At 55.9% G+C, this 18,373-nt stretch overlaps 1 protein-coding gene across 1 annotated transcript; it reads left to right on the top strand.

The window, feature by feature from the left end:
- Positions 1-2,033: 2,033 nt before the first annotated feature.
- LOC133342738 (peroxisome proliferator-activated receptor alpha-like) lies at positions 2,034-13,667 on the top strand. Its single transcript, XM_061552092.1, has 7 exons — positions 2,034-2,308; positions 4,686-4,824; positions 5,172-5,275; positions 5,420-5,542; positions 6,152-6,607; positions 6,943-7,171; positions 11,178-13,667. Exons 2-7 carry the CDS (start codon positions 4,710-4,712, stop codon positions 11,423-11,425), a joined length of 1,275 nt encoding a protein of 424 aa, XP_061408076.1. The 5' UTR covers positions 2,034-2,308; positions 4,686-4,709; the 3' UTR covers positions 11,426-13,667.
- Positions 13,668-18,373: the final 4,706 nt, after the last annotated feature.

Below are 18,373 nucleotides of genomic sequence, written 5' to 3'. Positions count from 1 at the left end.
AGGCTCGCCCCGCTGTTCAGTTTCCTGGCGGAGGTGTTCGGGAGACTGGGCACCCCGTTTTGCGAGAGCGGCTTTGTGTACGGAGTGACCGGGACGAGGGGCGACAAGCGGCACGTCGCGAACTTTGTGTGCGCCCAGGCCAAACTGGCGATCTATACGACCCGGAAGCGGAGGCTGGAAGGCGGCAGCGGTGGCTGTGGAGTGCTGGCGATGGTGCAGGCCCTTATAAAGGCGCGGCTCGAGTTGGAGTTCGCCTATTACGGTCATGCCGAGGGGGAGAGTGACTTTATGAAGAAATGGGGGTGCGCCAAGGACGCTCTGTGTACAGTGGGGCAGAATGCACTGATCTACACGTTTTGACCCCCCCCCCCCTCCCGTTTTGTTCACTTTTTCTTGTCCAGTCGTGCGGGACTGACGCCGCTGTTTCGCTTTGTGGTGATTGTCACTGAGACTGAACGCATTTAATTGGTCACTGGTTGCGGAATGGTCGCTTCCGAGCGGCTTACAAGGCACAGCAATATTCCAGCGCATGTTGCGCTGGTGAAATAAACTTATAAAAGTCAAAAGTCTCTGTCTCTCACTCTCTGTGTATCCCTCTCTGTCTCTCGCTGTCTCTCCCTCTCTGTCTCTCGCTCTGTGTCTCTCACTCTCTGTCTCTCACTCTCTGTGTCTCCCCCTCTGTCTCTCGCTCTCTGTCTCCCTCTCTGTCTCTCGCTCTCTGTCTCTCACTCTCTGTGTCTCCCTCTCTGTCTCTCACTCTCTGTGTCTCCCTCTCTGTCTCTCGCTCTCTGTCTCTCACTCTCTGTGTCTCCCTCTCTGTCTCTCACTCTCTGTGTATCCCTCTCTGTCTCTCGCTGTCTCTCCCTCTCTGTCTCTCACTCTCTGTCTCTCACTCTCTGTCTCTCGCTCTCTGTCTCTCACTCTCTGTGTCTCCCCCTCTGTCTCTCGCTCTCTGTCTCCCTCTCTGTCTCTCACTCTCTGTGTCTCCCTCTCTGTCTCTCGCTCTCTGTCTCTCACTCTCTGTGTCTCCCTCTCTGTCTCTCACTCTCTGTGTCTCCCTCTCTGTCTCTCGCTGTCTCTCCCTCTCTGTCTCTCGCTCTGTGTCTCTCACTCTCTGTCTCTCACTCTCTGTGTCTCCCCCTCTGTCTCTCACTCTCTGTGTCTCCCTCTCTGTCTCTCGCTCTCTGTCTCTCACTCTCTGTGTCTCCCTCTCTGTCTCTCACTCTCTGTGTCTCCCTCTCTGTCTCTCACTCTCTGTGTATCCCTCTCTGTCTCTCGCTGTCTCTCCCTCTCTGTCTCTCGCTCTGTGTCTCTCACTCTCTGTCTCTCACTCTCTGTGTCTCCCCCTCTGTCTCTCACTCTCTGTGTCTCCCTCTCTGTCTCTCGCTCTCTGTCTCTCACTCTCTGTGTCTCCCTCTCTGTCTCTCACTCTCTGTGTCTCCCTCTCTGTCTCTCACTCTCTGTGTATCCCTCTCTGTCTCTCGCTGTCTCTCCCTCTCTGTCTCTCGCTCTGTGTCTCTCACTCTCTGTCTCTCACTCTCTGTGTCTCCCCCTCTGTCTCTCACTCTCTGTGTCTCCCTCTCTGTCTCTCGCTCTCTGTCTCTCGCTCTGTGTCTCTCGCTCTCTGTCTCTCCCTCTCTGTCTCTCGCTCTCTGTCTCTCACTCTCTGTCTCTCGCTCTCTGTCTCTCCCTCTCTGTCTCTCGCTCTCTGTCTCTCACTCTCTGTCTCTCGCTCTCTGTCTCTCCCTCTCTGTCTCTCCCTCTGTATCCCTCTCTGTCTCTCACTCTCTGTCTCTCGCTCTCTGTCTCTCCCTCTCTGTCTCTCGCTCTCTGTCTCTCACTCTCTGTCTCTCGCTCTGTGTCTCTCGCTCTCTGTCTCTCCCTCTCTGTGTCTCGCTCTCTGTCTCTCACTCTCTGTCTCCCTCTCTGTCTCTCACTCTCTGTGTCTCCCTCTCTGTCTCTCGCTCTCTGTGTCTCTCGCTCTTTGTCTCTCGCTCTCTGTGTCTCCCTCCCTCTCCGTCTCCTCGCAGAGTCCGACTCCGCGCCCTTCTCTACCCCTGCCGACTCGCCCTCCAAGCCCTGGCCGGGCCCGGACTTCGGCAGCGTCGAGGGCCAGGACGCCGGCTACGGCGCCTACGCCGGCTACGCTGATCTCGGCGCGGCGCCGCCACCGCACACGACGCCGCGCACGGCCCCCGAGGTGCCGGTGCTGGCGCTGGGGGTGGCAGCGCTGCCCATCGAGTGCCGCGTGTGCGGGGACCGCGCCTCCGGCTTCCACTACGGGGTCCACGCCTGCGAGGGGTGCAAGGTGGGGCAGGCGGCGGTGCTGGTGCCGGCGGTGGTGGCAGTTGTGGTGGTGGTGGTGCCGGCGGCGGTGGTGGCGGCGGTGGTGTTGTGGTGGCGGCGGTGGTGTTGTGGTGGTGTTGTTGTGGTGGCGGTGGTGTTGTTGTGGTGGCGGCGGTGGCGGCGGTGGTGGTGGTTGTGGTGGTGGCGGCGGTGGTGGTGGTGACGGTGGTGGCGGCGGTAGTGGTGGTGGTGGCGGCGGTGGTGGTGGTGGTTGTGGTGGTGGTGGCAGCGGTGGTGGTGGTTGTGGTGGTGGTGGCGGCGGTGGCGGAAGTGGCAGCGGTGATGGCGGTGGCGTCGTAATCTGAGCTCACCCTGGCATTGCGTGTTATTTTACCACTTTTCTCATTGTTTACCTTCTCTTGATGTATTTTTTATCACTTCACGAGGGATTTTTTGGTTTGTTATTTTTACAACGCGAACGCGCACGTCTGCGTGTGTGTGTGCTTGTGTGCATTTGTGTGTCTGCGTGTGTGTGTGCGCATATGTGCGTGCGTGTGCTTGTGTGCTTGTGTGCCTGTGTGCATGTGCATTTTTTATGTCTGCGTCTGTGCCTTTGTGTGCTTGTGTGTGTGCATGTGTCTGCGTGTATGTGCATGTGTGTGAGTGTGTGTGTGCGTGTGTCTGCGTGTGCGTGTGTGCAAGCTCGTCTCTGTAAATGTTTAAATGTTTTGTCATAAATCGGGCAAAGTGCCCCTGAAACCGCAGTGGTACGGAAGGCGCTCTGTAAATAAAGACGATTATTGCAATCATCATCGTCATCGCAATTTAAACTAAATTACTTTTTTATTTTACCAGGTAAGGCCCCACTGAGCTACGTAGCTCTTTTTAAGAAGCAGCCTGGCCATCACAAGTGATAGCTCAACAAAGTGGCTTATCACTTGTAATGTTGATTCTAAATCTGGAGGGAGAAACCAGAGGACCCGGAGGAAAATCCACGGGGAGAGAGGGAGGCACTCCAAACTCCATATGTACAAGAGTGAGGGTCGGGATCGAACCCCAGGACCTCCCGCATACCAGGCGAGGTAGTTAACATCTCGCCACCGTGCCTTCAATTACTCCACTCGTCACGAGGGTCGCTGTGATGGAGCCTGCGTTGTCTCTCCGTGTCGACGGTTCGCGACCACGCTTTGCTTGGTTGCTGGCCGTGTGGCGTTCCCACCAAAGGCTCGTCGTAAACTCTCCACCCACCCCACGCAGCCAAAGCAAACATTTGCAGCAGCTGATCCCTCTGTACACTCCCAACGAGGTCGCCGAGATCTTTCGATCGCCTTCTCAGCACTCCCGAGGTCGAGGCTCTGTTCCTGCAGGGCCCATCGGGATTTTCCCAGTGCAGTGAGAAGACAATCGGAGTCGTTAGATATCTGTAAGTCTCTCTTGGAATGTAAGAATAGGGTTTACCCTTTCTGGCAATAAAACAGTTAAGATGTTAAAACACCAAACCAAAACCTTTTGCAAGGAATCACGTCTGCATTAACCACATATACTTGTGGTGAACATGCAAACAAAACACATGCTCTGATAGTATGTACATTGTCTTTGAAACTGATTGGTCCACGCCAGAGACAGCTTTCTTTAGAGCCTCGTCTCAAACAGAGTTAGACCAGAGGACATCGCCAAAAGGCGAACAGCACAAAGACAATGCCACCATCAGGGTCAGCAGCTACATCATAGGACCTCTCTGGGAAGCTTACCTCTTTAAATTGGGCTCAACCCCATAATTCTGGCCGTTTCACCCTGCAGTTTCTGTTTACTCTCCTGGCTTTCCATACACGGTGGTGGCGAATTGGGATCCGCGGATGAGATGCGCCACTTTAGACATGTGGATGATGATCACAGTCCGTTTTATCCTACAGCGCGGTAGTAGTTGTTGTTGCTTTCCTGAAGAACGCCGCGTTATGGAAACATCGCGTTATAATAAATATTGCATAATAGTTAAGGTAATAAAGCACGGTCCGCGATAACACGTGAGATGCGTACACAGGCGGAACAAAGATTGAGGCGCGTGGGTAGCATCTAGAAGCACCCAGCAGCATCCCGCCTTGTGCGATGATAATAATGCCGAGGCAGCCGTACAACCGTTTATTCCTACTTGGGCGACACAGTTCCGTTGATTCGATACGAACCCTTCACCGCCGATCGTTACGCGGCCTAACACTAAACTCGGCAGTGCATCAGAGCCCTGGCTGCGAAATCCCCGTGCCGGGTTCTCAGTGCCGCTGTCACGGCCGTTGCGGCGACGGCTCCACCGTGTGGGAGCATCCACTTGTTAGCTGGTGACGCACTCTCTCTAACTCTCCTTCTCTCCCTCCTCCCTCCCCTCTCCTCCTCCCTCCTCCCAGGGATTCTTCCGCCGCACGATCCGCATGAAGCTGGAGTACGAGAAGTGTGAGCAGCGCTGCAAGATCCAGAAGAAGAGTCGGAACAAGTGCCAGCACTGCCGCTTCCAGAAGTGCCTCGGCGTGGGCATGTCGCACGAGGGTGAGCGCGGTGATTGAGATCGCCCGGAGAGACAACGACTTGGGGGAGGCCTTCGTACAGCAGTGGATAGTGACAATAACGATGATAACCATGATGATGATGATCATGACGCTGACCATAACGATGATGACGATGGTGATGATCATGACGATGACCATAACGATGATGACGATGGTGATGATCATGACGATGACCATAACGATGACGACGATGATGATGATGATGACGACGATAATGATAATGATAAACGCCTTTTGCCGTGATCGTGAGGATGTCGGCATCCGGCAGCAGATAGATTCTGTTGAATGACGACGACGACGGTGGCGGTGACTGCGTGGCACCCACAGCGATCCGGTTCGGGAGGATGCCCCAGGCAGAGAAGGAGCGGCTCATCGCCGAGGTGTGCGCCAACGGGCTCGTGGGAGGGCCCATCTCGGCCTCCGCCCTCCTGGTCTCACGCGGCGGCGGGGGGGGTGGGGGGGGAGCCCGCGGCACCGGTGGGGGGCCGCCCCGGTGCTTGGCGGTGGGGGGGGTCTCGGGAATGGTGGCGGGGGGGGGCGGCGGAGGAGGAGGAGGGGGGGCGGGGGAGACGGAGGCGGCTGCGGCGGGTGACCTGCGCTCGCTGGCGCGCGTCATCCAGGAGGCCTACCTCCGTATCTTCCCGCTCTCCAAGGCCCGGGCGCAGGCCATCCTGGCCGGCAAGGCGGCTGGCAGTGCGGTGAGCATCGTGGGCGGCAGGGCGGCACGAGGAATCAGCGGAAACGCGCGGTTCGCCTTCCCTCGCGGTCCTCGGAGACGGAGAGACGGAAGGGGAGGGAGGCGAGACTCAGAGACAATGGAGGGGGGGACAGATGTGGCCGCTGGCTGATTGCCGAAGCTCTGTTGTCCTGTGTTGAGATTTTCAGCTCGTTTCATCAATAGCAGCTAGGAAACTAAATAAATCAATCAATACAAAGAGATGTTGAGCCAGGTCAGCGACCCTGGGGGAATTCTTGGCACCCCCCGGCATGCCACGTCCAGTATACAGCCTCTTGCCATCGCTGTGGAGTCTACACGTCATCACGGTCGTCTCCTGTAGTCTATCAGTGACATGGAAAATATTCAGTTATAAACCTGGGTCTCTGTATAAGTCGGTGCGTCCATTGTGTGTGGATCTCTTATCTAATTCTATTCGTCTCTTTGTAAGTCTCCATGCAGTGCCACGAACACGCAATTGTAGGGTGGTGCCTTTACATTGACGATGCGGCACCGTCCGGCTTTTGGCGCACTCGGTTTAGCGACGTCCGACCCTGACGATTTCGTCTCTCGGTCCGCCACATCCCGGCAGGTGGTGATCCACGACCACGACTCGCTCGCCCGGGCAGAGGACACTATCCTGCACAAGCTGGGCTACGGCACCATTCACGAGAGCAGCGGCGCCATCGGCGTCAGCCTCGCCAGCGTCGCCACCGGCGGGGGCGGCTGTGGCGGCTGCGGCGGAGCCTGCGGCGGCGCCGGTGGCGCCACGGGGGACGACGGGGCGGCGTGCGATGCGGCGGCGCGCGGCCGAGTGCTCGGCAACGACCGCATCTTCATCACCGTGGTGAGCGGCGGCGGCGTCGGCGGAGGAGGCTGCGGTGCCGACGCTCAGGCCGACCTGCTGCGGAAGGGCGCGCCGGAGATCCGCATCTTCAACCGCTGCCACTACCGCGTGGTGGAGTCCGTGCGGGAGGTCACCGAGTTCGCCAAAAGCATCCCGGGCTTCATGGCCCTCGACCTCAACGACCAGGTCACGCTGCTCAAGGTGTGTCCCGGGGGAGGGGCGGGCGAAGGCGCGGCTACCCGGTTAGTGGGCGGGGCTAACTGCGTAGTGGGCGGGGCTAACTGCGTAGTGGGCGGGGCTATCTGAGCGGTGGGGCGGGCCTACGTGGGCAAGGGTTGGCAGTGGGGTGGGCGGGGCCTGCGAGCTAGTAGGGGCGAGTGAGTGGGTGGGCGTGGCTATATGGAAGTGGGCGGGGCTGGCACAGAAAGGGAGGAGCTACAGCTCACCACGACGGTTGAGCCTTATGGAATTACCGTCACTGGAGCTCGATGACTAACTCCAGCTTGCCCTGTGTGCCCGTGTGCCCGCCACGCCAGTACGGTGTGTACGAGGTGATCTTCGCGATGCTGGCTGCCCAGATCAACAAGGACGGGCTGCTCATGGCGTACGGCACGGCGTTCATCACGCGCGAGTTCCTGCGCTCGCTGCGCACGCCCTTTTGCCACGTCCTCGAGCCCAAGTTTGTGTTCTCGGTGCGGTTCAACGCCCTGGCGCTGGACGACACCGACCTGGCTCTCTACGTCGCCGCCATCATCCTGTGCGGCGGTGAGAAACACTGACCGGTCGATCGATCGGTCGCCCCCCCCCCCTCCGTCTGTGGTGTTCATTCTGGGCTCTGTGTTGAACTTCTTTCGCGCCACACGTAGCCAAACGAGCTCCCCATCACCTTGTGGCGGTGAGAGACACCGATGCGTCGCCGCCGCCTGCGATGTGCAGTCTGGCACTGAACTCGTTTTCTTATTGCACCAGGTAGGACCCACTGAGCTACGTAGCGCTTGTTCAGGAGCGATCTGCAGGCTGTCACAGATGACAGCTCGACGAAGTGGCTCGTTGACGTATGGACATTTATAGCAGTCAAATTCTCTAAACACGCGACGTTGATTCTAAATGTTGAGTGCAAAACCGGAGGACCCGGAGAAAAATCCACGTGACCACGGGGAAAGAAATACACAGCAGGCGTCAGGGTTAGGATCGAACTCACGTTCTCCTGTATACCAGGCGTGGTAGTTAACATCTCCCATCTCCTAGCCACCATGGTGCCCAGAGCGCCATCATCCTGTGCGAGAGACACCGATTGACTGATCGATTGATCGCCCCCCTCTTGACCGGCGCAGGCCCAGAGAGACATCATTCTGGGCCGGGGGATGGGGGGGGGTTAGACGGCGGTCATGGAGAGGGGGGGTCCAAGGGTTGAGGGTTAGGTGATGGGCAGTGGGATTGAAGTGAAGGGATTGCTAGAGGGGGCCAAACGAGCTGGAGAAGAGATGGAGCTGATGCGGTACAAGAGGATGTGGAGCTGAGTGGACTAGCCGATGGCTGGTACCAGCGGTATTAAGATCGGCTTCCGTGTGTATATAATCAGTACATGTAATCTGTATGTGTGTAATCTGTGTACGTGTAATATCTGTGTATTCTGTACGTGTAATCTGTGTGTGTAATCAGTACGTGTAATCCGTGTACGTGTAATCTGTGTGTGTGTAATGTGCGCGTGTGGAGAGCAGTAGTGTCGCGGTTAGAGCGCTGCACTGGCACGATGGGTGTGTGTGGGTGGGTGTGTGTGGTAGGGTGGGTGGGTGTGAGTGGCAGGGTGGGTGGGTGTGAGCGGCAGGGTGGGTGGGTAAGTGGTAGGGTGGGTGGGTGTGTGTGGTAGGGTGGGTGGGTGTGGCAGGGTGGGTGGGTAAGTGGTAGGGTGGGTGGGTGTGAGTGGCAGGGTGGGTGGGTGTGAGTGGCAGGGTGGGTGGGTGTGGCAGGGTGGGTGGGTAAGTGGTAGGGTGGGTGGGTGGGTAAGTGGTAGGGTGGGTGGGTGTGGCAGGGTGGGTGGGTAAGTGGTAGGGTGGGTGGGTGTGTGGCAGGGTGGGTGGGTGTGAGTGGCAGGGTGGGTGGGTAAGTGGTAGGGTGGGTGGGTAAGTGGTAGGGTGGGTGGGTGGGTAAGTGGTAGGGTGGGTGGGTGTGGCAGGGTGGGTGGGTAAGTGGTAGGGTGGGTGGGTAAGTGGTAGGGTGGGTGGGTGTGGCGGGGTGGGTGTGTGTGGCAGGGTGGGTGGGTAAGTGGTAGGGTGGGTGGGTAAGTGGTAGGGTGGGTGGGTGTGGCGGGGTGGGTGTGTGTGGCAGGGTGGGTGGGTAAGTGGTAGGGTGGGTGGCGTGTGAGTGGTAGGGTGGATGGGTGTGTGTGGCAGGGTGGGTGGGTGTGAGTGGTAGGGTGGATGGGTGTGTGTGGCAGGGTGGGTGGGTGTGAGTGGTAGGGTGGGGGTGTGTGGCAGGGTGGGTGGGTGTGTGGCAGGGTGGGTGGGTAAGTGGTAGGGTGGGTGGACGTGTGTGGCGAGGTTGGTGTGTGTGGCGGGGTGGGTGGGTGGGTGGGGAGCGGTAGTGTAGCGGTTAGCGTGCTGCACTACGGACCTGGCTACCCGAGTTCGATTTCCGCTCATGGCCAACAGCGGTGACGATTATCTGAACCGGTCTTGGGCCTCCTCTAGGTCGACTCAGCCTCAAAATGAGTACCTGGTGCAATTTGTAAACATTGCCACTGGGGAGACAAAGGCGGCCGGGCGTGATGTTGGTCACCCACCCCCTCGTGTGCCGTGCCGGCCTTCATAGGTTCTCACTAACAGCACTTGCCCCAAGTCGGTTACAGGCTATACGCGGGATCTTTGTCTTTGTGTGTAACCTGTGTAATATCTGTTTGTAAATGTGTGTGTAATGTGTGTGTGTAATCCGTGTGTGTGGGGGTGTGTGCGGTTTATGGCTGTGCGATATCTTGAAACCAAGGTTGGTGCCAAAGAGCACAAGTCACGCACAGGTGACCGACGACGATGATGATGAGTTAAGTGGGGAGACAAAGGTGACTGGGTGTGGTCCCAGCCTACGTAGCCACCCGTGCTCATCGGAGATGCAGGCGCGAAAACAACAAAATAAACACAAAACGCAGTTTCTAAAGAAATTAATTAGTCAATCTAGAGGACGATTTAAAAGTGCACAGCTCCCAGTTGATTCCTTTTTTTGGAGCGAAGAGGCGTTCCAGACGGCCGCAGAAAGCGCATCCGAAAGCGCCGCGCGATGCGGTGACCGCCGCCGTCTGTGTTCGATGGCAGCAGCCTGGAGCTGCCGCCGCTGCTGCTGCTGCTACCGCCGCCGCTGCTGCGAGGATGACCGCCGGAGTTGACGTGGGAGGGGAAGGGGGGCACTTTGGCCGATCAGACATCATCCGTGCGAGGGGCCGCCACACCATGTGAAACCATTGTTGGGTTTGTGACAGCAGCACGACGACGATGTTGGGGGGAGTTTTCACGTTCGGGAGGGGGGGGGGGCACTAAAGCCCCCCAGTGGCTCGCGGTGGCCTGAGAACGAAGAGCGCTCGCTGGCTTCGTGCTCCTTGGCGAGATGATGTCGGCTGCAGAGCGACGCTGCGGGCAGCAGGTGGCAGTGCAGTCACGTGGCTACCGAGGCCACGTGGTGGCCTTCCTTCTGCGTCTGTATTCCCTGCGTTTCAGCACTTGCGCCAACAGTGGGTTACGGGATATTTGTCTTTGTGTACACGCGTGTGAGTGTGTGTGTATGTCCGTGTGTCTCATAGCAGTCGTATAACCTGGTGCGGTGGGTAAAATAAGCGCCACTGGGGAGACGAAGGCGGCCGAGTGTGGTGCTGGCCACGCACCCCCTCGTGTGCCGTCCCAGCCTTCATAGGTGCTCACAGCACTTTCCCCAGCAGTCTGTTAAGGCTGCACGGGGGATCTTTGCCTTTATAGCGATAAGCATGCCGCACTACGAACCCAGTGACCCGAGTTCGATTCCTGCTCACGGCCAACACCAGTGACGAATATCTGAATCGGTTCAGGGCCTCCCCTAGGTCGACTAAGCCTCAAATGAGTACCTGCTTCGATACGTAAACATCGCCACTGGGGAGACAAAGGCGGCCTGGCGTGGCGTTGGACACCCCATAACGTGTCGTGCCGGCCTTCATAGGTGCTCGCCAAACTGCACTTGTCCCAAGCGTCTATTGAGGCTATACGGGGGATCTTTGTGCGTCCATAGGCCCTTGCTAGGAGCACCTGTCCCGACATTCTGCGTTAAATTCGATACAGGACCCCATGGCGGTCACGCAGCGTGGCCTGGAACCCGGCACCGCAGAGGCCGTGAGGGTTGACGGATCGCGTAGACGTTCAAGAAACTCCCTCCGCACCCTGGCCGGGGTACGCTGGCGGTACGGCAAGTGGGATGATATCCGTCGACGATGGAGCATCAACTCCCCGTTTGCACACGTGTTGTCCGGGGAACTCGCGCTTTCCTGTGCCGTGTGTCCACCGCTCACTGTCCCCAGTTGGACGTTCCACTGCAAGGACGGCAGAGCTTGGACAATTGTGGGCGAACAACTCTGGGCCTTCCTTTCCCGCTTGCCTGTGGATTTTCTCGAACCTCTGAATCACCCTCCTCCCTCCCCTCCTCCCTCCCTGCGAGCGCAAACGAAAAAAACCCCGCGTTGCGCGCCACGTGAAAGTCTCGGCGGGCGAAGGTTTCCCCTCGACGCTTTCTAAACGTCGCTCCCCTTGCCCGCGCCCAGACCGACCCGGCCTCCTGGACGTGGGCCCCGTGGAGCGGATGCAGGAGCGCGTGCTGCAGGCGCTCGACCTGCAGCTGCGGCGCAGCCACCCCGAGAGCTCGTTCCTCTTCCCCAAGCTGCTGCAGAAGCTCTCCGACCTGCGCCAGCTGGTGGCCGAGCACGCCCAGATGGTGCACGACATTCGGCGCACGGAGGCCGACACGGCGATGCCACCCCTGCTGCAGGAGATCTTCAAGGACATGTACTGAGGCCCCCCCCACCCCGCCTTCTACCCCCCTCGACACACAACCCCCACCCCCGCTGCCCCTCGGTGGAAGGCTTTGACCTTCGGAAACTGGACTCTACGAAAGTAAACAACGGGTGGACGTCTACAGAGTGGCCCCCACCACCACCGGAGAGGGGGGTTGTGGGAGGTCCTCACCGCCCCCCCCACCACCACTGCGATCCGAGAAGTCGCAAATTCTGTTCGTGAGCCTGCGTTCGCCTCCAACGAAGAATACGTTATGATGCTGCTAATGGTGATGCTGCTGCTGCTGCTAGTGGTGATGACAATGATGCTGATAATGGTGATGATGCCGATGATAATGGTGATGCTGCTGATAATGATGACAATGGTGATGGAGATGATAATAACGATAGTATTGATGCTGCTGACAATGGTGATAATGCTGCTGACAATGGTGATGATGGCATCGGCGGTGGTGATGATGAGGGCAATGTTTGATGGTAATGTTTTTAGAGTGGTGATTGGTGATGGACGTGGTATTGATGATGATGTTGCTTGCTGATGAGAGGATGATGGGGATGATGATGATGTTGCTTGCTGATGAGAGGATGATGATGGGGATGATGATGATGTTGCTTGCTGATGAGAGGATGATGATGGGGATGATGATGACAGGACGCGTGATCTGACGCGATGCCATCTCCAGACACCTACGACCACATCACCTGGAGTGCGCTGGAAGCGAGGAGAGGTTGTTTTATGTTGCGCCTGGCCCGTGCTGCTGGCGCCACAAAGACATTGTGTGTGGCGCTGCGCCAGGCGGCCTTCGTCGACTCGCGCAGTGTCTCCATTTAAACCGACGCTCGTCCGTGTCACGTGGGGCACACACACACACGTGCACACACACACACACGTGCACACATACACACACGTGCACACACACACGTGCACACGATCTCGATCTTAATGCGAACCAGCAGCGCGCGTTTGCTGCGTCACGCCACGGCTTCGTTTGGCAATCACCGGTGGCGTGCGGCGTCGGTAGGACGCCGTGGATTGGGGGCGGAAGAGGAGGAACAGGAACCCCGCGACTCGTGGCCCATCGGCCACAACCGAACGGCTTCCCCCTTTCACTTTCCTCCCTGCCCGGTGCCGCTTTATGTTGGGGGCCGGGTGGGTCGGTGGGTTCAGCCGCCAGCGCCGTCATGAAGGACGAGTAAACATTGACCCCCCCCCCCCCACCGGCGTCGTGGTAAAAATAATCCGGGCAACGCGACAGACTGAAGAACGGCCAGTTCCAGGTGACAGCGGGGAGGGGGGGGGGTGACACGGGGGACAGTGGTTTGGCTACCAGGGGGGTGGGCGGAACTATCGCCACAAATGGAACTCTTCAGGGACACTGCCGGCTATGGATGTGAACGCGTCTCCTCTGTACCGCACGCAACCCCGGGGGGGGGGGGGCGGTGGACGTGGGGCGGGGTTGCCACTTCCGAGTTCACAAAAACCGGGACGTCTCGTGGGCAAGAGGATATCGTACACACGCGGAGGGGGGGGGGTTGGGGGTTAGAGGGGGGTAGGGGGTGTGGGGGGGGCTCGGCTCTCCCAGGAGGACGTCAGAGCTGCCTCTTCAATAACGAGGTTGCCACCCCGGGACAGGTGGCAACCCGAAGCAGACAGTCCCTGCGTGCGTTCACCTCGCCACCTCCGCACGCCGAGAGATTCGGGCGAAGGTTGCGGATTCTGGGACTCTGGAGTCGAGATTTATCATCTCAGGGAGGGAGGGGGGGTGAGAGTCTGCCTCGTTCGTGCCGTCTCGGTTGCGTCGTTTTGTCCGATTGTTCGTGTCGTTTGTTCCGTCTGCGTTGGTGGTGTCGGTGTCGTTCCGTCTGCGTTGGTGGTGTCGGTGTCGTTCCGTCTGCGTTGGCGGTGTCGTTCCGTCTCGTGATTCCCGAGCCGACTGTCCAGCAACTCTGTTCGTTGCGGGTGCCTCCGCGTGCCGGGTTAAAAGTAATAAGAAGAATCGACACTCGTTCGCGGGCGTGAACATACTCTATGCAACATACCTGGAGCCAAAAACTAATCAATGTAAATAATCGATAATTAATCGATGAATAATCGTTACCCCCGTTTTCTCCGGAGTATAAGACACGATCCGGGAAGTAAGACACCACTCCAGATGTCTTCCCGGTGTAAATAAAGTTAACACCGTACACAGCTACCGGAGTATAAGACGCACTCCCAAACTTTTGCTTTAACGTAGCGTGACGGGGGGGGGGGGGCAGGGGGGGGGGTTATTGAGTGCGTCTGACAATCCCGAGATTATTCTCATTGTCTATCCCTGGGCTGCTGGGGGGGGGGGGGCTAGGAAGGGGGGGGCTAGGAAGGGGGGGGGGGGATGCTGTGAAGGAGCGAGGTGGAGGACGTGTGCACCACACACACGCGTCCTGTGTATTTGTACATATCGCAGCGAGACGAGGTGCTGTTGATGACGACGGGAACAATCGAGCATTGCAAGGAACTAAAAGAGGATGTGGGGATGATTGATGACCTTGGGTGGTGGCCTCGGTTACTTTCACCAGTGATGGTGGGTGGGTGAGTGGGTGGGCGAGTGTGTGGATGGGTGGGTGAGCGGGTGGGCGAGCGGGTGGGCGAGTGAGTGGATGGGTGGGCGAGTGGGTGGGCGAGTGGGTGGGCGAGCAGGTGGGTGAGTGGGTGGGCGAGTGTGTGGACGTGTGGGTGAGCGGGTGGGCGAGCGAGTGGGTGAGTGGGTGGGCGTGTGGGTGAGTGTGTGAGTGAGTGGGTGGGTGGGCGAGTGGGTGGGCGAGTGGGTGAGTGTGCGGGCGAGTGTGTGGGTGGGCGAGTGGGCGGCCGAGTGGGTGAGCGAGCGGGTGGGCGAGCGGGTGGGCGAGCGAGTGGGCGAGCCAGTGGGTGGGCGAGTGGGTGAGTCTGCGGGTGAGTGGGTGAGTGTGTGAGCGAGTTGGGCGGGCGAGTGGGTGAGTGTGCAGTCGAGTGGGTGAGAGAGTGGGCGAGTGTGTGGGCAAGTTGGGCGGGCGAGTGGGTGAGCGAGTGGGTGAGTCTGCGGGCGAGTGGGTGAGTGTGTGGGTGAGTTGGGTGGGCGAGTGGGTGAGTGTGCGGGCGAGTGGGTGAGCGAGTGGGTGAGTGTGGGCGAGTGGGTGAGTGTGTGGGTGAGTTGGGCGGGTGAGTGTGCGGGCGAGTGGGTGAGTGTGCGGGGAAGTGGGTGGGCGAGTGGGTGAGTCTGTGGGCGAGTGGGTGAGTGTGTGAACACGTCCTGGGCCTCCCCTAGGTCGACTCGGCCTCAAGTACGTACATGGTGCATTGTCAGCATAGCTACTGGGGGAGACAAAGGCGGTCGGGCGTGGATCGAGTGGACGGGATAAAGAGACATCGCGTGGTTGAATATTATCCATAATACACGGACTCCTCTACTCACGAAATCTACAGGCGTAAAGTTGGACTTACGAACGAATCGACATACGAACAGACATATGGAACCCAACTAGTTCCCAAGTAGAGGAGTCTCTGTAGATTTTGTTGGGTTAGAGCGTGTGAATATAAATGTGTCGTTAAACCCGCCATCACCCGACGCAGCCAATTAGTAAGGTTTGTCACGTAAACGAAACGTGGCCAATTCGTTTCCAGTACAGCACTCAGTGGTTGTGTGTTGGAGAGTAAACCCACGACAGCATTTACAATACGAGCACCGTGACGTGTCGCCTGTAATTACAAATCGGCATCATCAGGCGGACAGCCACAGAGTTGTGGATAAGTCCTCCTCATGCCCAATTCTTAATTAGCGGGACATGACGTGAGGTCACCACTTGTGAGTCAGTGTTGCGAAGGCCAGGGTGGGGGTGGGCGGGGGTGGTGTTTAATTTTTGCGTAAATATTACAATGCTTCGCGCGTGTGGGGTCTAGTAGGAGGAGGGAGGAGATGATGAGACGTCAGTCAGCCGGAGAGGCGGCATCGCCGGCCGGCAAAGTGAGTACCGTAGGCTTTGCACGGACCGACCAGGAGCAGAACTAAACTATTTTGTCAGTGTTATTGTATACCAGGTAAGCGCCCTGGCTCTCACAAAGCAGATGGATCGACGCAGTGGCTGCTGATATCATCGCGAGTCAGTGTGTTGCTGCACAAATAATACTCGAAACCCCGCGATGTTGATTCTAGAACGTGGAGGGGAGAAGCCGGAGACAAACAAATGCACGCGACCGCGTGAAGAGAGACACCGCAAACTCCAAATATACAGCAGGGTTCAAGGTGGGGATCGAACCCACGGCATCCTGTATACCAGCGAGGTAGTTAACATCTCCTAGCTACCGTGGCAGCGAGCGCGGGGGCACAAGGTGCCACCCCCTCCCCCCGCTGGTGGCCAAAGCTACGAGCTGCCCCCCCCCCCCTTGACAACCACTATGATATTTGATTTCAACAAGGGCGTCAAAATACAACAAAAAACTTGAGAACGCTGTTAACATTTTTTTAATGAAAAGTATTCCATTTACGTTGCACGTTTTATTTCAATTCAGTTAAGAGCAGTAAAGTAATGCTACAAAGAGGTGACTACGGAGCTGTGATGGCTGCATTTTGTGAAGATGGAGCGCCTCCTACAGCATTAAATGTTCACGACCGTGAGCGTACGCAAGATGTGGTTAGGGCAAGAGGAGCCGCGATGTCTAATAATAGCCTCTAGGGTGTGACTGTGCGAGACAAACCAATATTGGGGCCTCACCTTGCTGCACCCGCTGAGCGGATAATGTAGTCCACTAAACCACTGATAATGTAGTTACGACACCACGGATATGTAGTCACTACACCATGATAATGTAGTCCCACTACACCACTGATAATGTAGTCACTACACCACTGATAATTGTAGTCCCTCACACCACTGATAATGTAGTTACTACACCATGATAATGTAGTCACTACACACTGAATAATGTAGTCCACTACACCACTGATAATGTAGTTACTACACCACTGATAATGTAGTTACGACACCACTGATAATGTGTTACTTACACCCTGTATGTATTCACTACACCCACTGATAATGTAGTCACTACACCACTGATAATGTAGTCACTACACCACTGATAATGTAGTCACTCCACCACTGATAATGTAGTCACTACACCACTGATAATGTAGTTACTACACCACTGATAATGTAGTCACTACACCACTGATAATGTAGTCACTACACCACTGATAATGTAGTCACTCCACCACTGATAATGTAGTCACTCCACCACTGATAATGTAGTCACTACACCACTGATAATGTAGTTACTACACCACTGATAATGTAGTCACTACACCACTGATAATGTAGTTACTACACCACCGATAATGTAGTCACTCCACCACCGATAATGTAGTCACTACACACCACTGATAATGTAGTCACTACACCACTGATAATGTAGTCACTACACCACCGATAATGTAGTCACTACACCACTGATAATGTAGTCACTACACCACCGATAATGTAGTCACTACACCACCGATAATGTAGTCACTACACACCACTGATAATGTAGTCACTACACCACTGATAATGTAGTCACTACACCACCGATAATGTAGTCACTACACCACCGATAATGTAGTCACTACACCACTGATAATATAGTCACTACACCACTGATAATGTAGTCACTACACCACTGATAATGTAGTCACTACACCACTGATAATGTAGTCATTACACCACTGATAATGTAGTCACTACAATACTGATAATGTAGTTACTACACCACTGATAATGTAGTCACTACACCACTGATAATGTAGTTACTACACCACTGATAATGTAGTCACTACACCACTGATAATGTAGTCACTACACCACTGATAATGTAGTCACTACACCACTGATAATTTAGTTACTACACCACTGATAATGTAGTCACTACACCACTGATAATGTAGTTACTACACCACTGATAATGTAGTCACTACACCACCGATAATGTAGTCACTACACACCACTGATAATGTAGTCACTACACCACTGATAATGTAGTCACTACACCACTGATAATGTAGTCACTACACCACTGATAATGTAGTCACTACGCCACTGATAATGTAGTTACTACACCACTGATAATGTAGTTACTACACCATTGATAATGTAGTCACTACACCACTGATAATGTAGTCACTACACCACTGATAATGTAGTTACTACACCACTGATAATGTAGTCACTACACCACTGATAATGTAGTTACTACACCACTGATAATGTAGTCACTACACCACTGATAATGTAGTTACTACACCACTAATAATGCACTGTGTAACATATTTTTTTGTTCCTGGATAGTAAGTATTATTTCCATATTACTTATGCCTCAAAAGTAGAGAAAATGGCTATTATTCCCCACAAACTTTGTGACCAGGACAGTGATATTTTGGAATTTACATATTTTCCAGAACATTCCAGATAGATTCAGTGCTGAGTAAACTTGGAGTAACCTCTAGAACATTCTAGAACTTTCCAGTAATGACACGTTCCTTCGGAGTGGGCAGGTAGGAACTTGGTTGGACAGCGCATTCGTGCGATCCGTGCCACGCGGCGCAAGCTGCGTGGGGCGGCGCGTCACGTGGTGCCGAGCCCACCCGAAGCGCTCTATGAAATACAAATCGAGGGCGTCGCTATGCACGACAGACAAATAATCCCTGGTGGGCAGTGTGGAACTGTTATTCCTACCTGTATAAATAGTAGTATAAATACAGGGGCCTTAAGCCCACCAGTTCATCTTAGTTCCAACTGCCTAAGTGCATACATATCTGCATTTTTCTGAGATGGCATCAAAATGCTGCAAGCATCCGGCAGACACATTATGCTATATCTGTGGCCAATTTTTCAAGACAAGAGCGAAAAAGTACTCTGTGGAAGCATCTGCTAAGATGTGTGAGGCCGACAAGGCATATTTC

The sequence above is a fragment of the Lethenteron reissneri genome, chromosome 15 (genome assembly GCF_015708825.2).
Source record: "Lethenteron reissneri isolate LAM-NWPU_2019-01 chromosome 15, ASM1570882v1, whole genome shotgun sequence".
Classification (NCBI taxonomy): domain Eukaryota; kingdom Metazoa; phylum Chordata; class Hyperoartia; order Petromyzontiformes; family Petromyzontidae; genus Lethenteron; species Lethenteron reissneri.
This window is presented reverse-complemented; position numbering and strand designations above follow the sequence as displayed.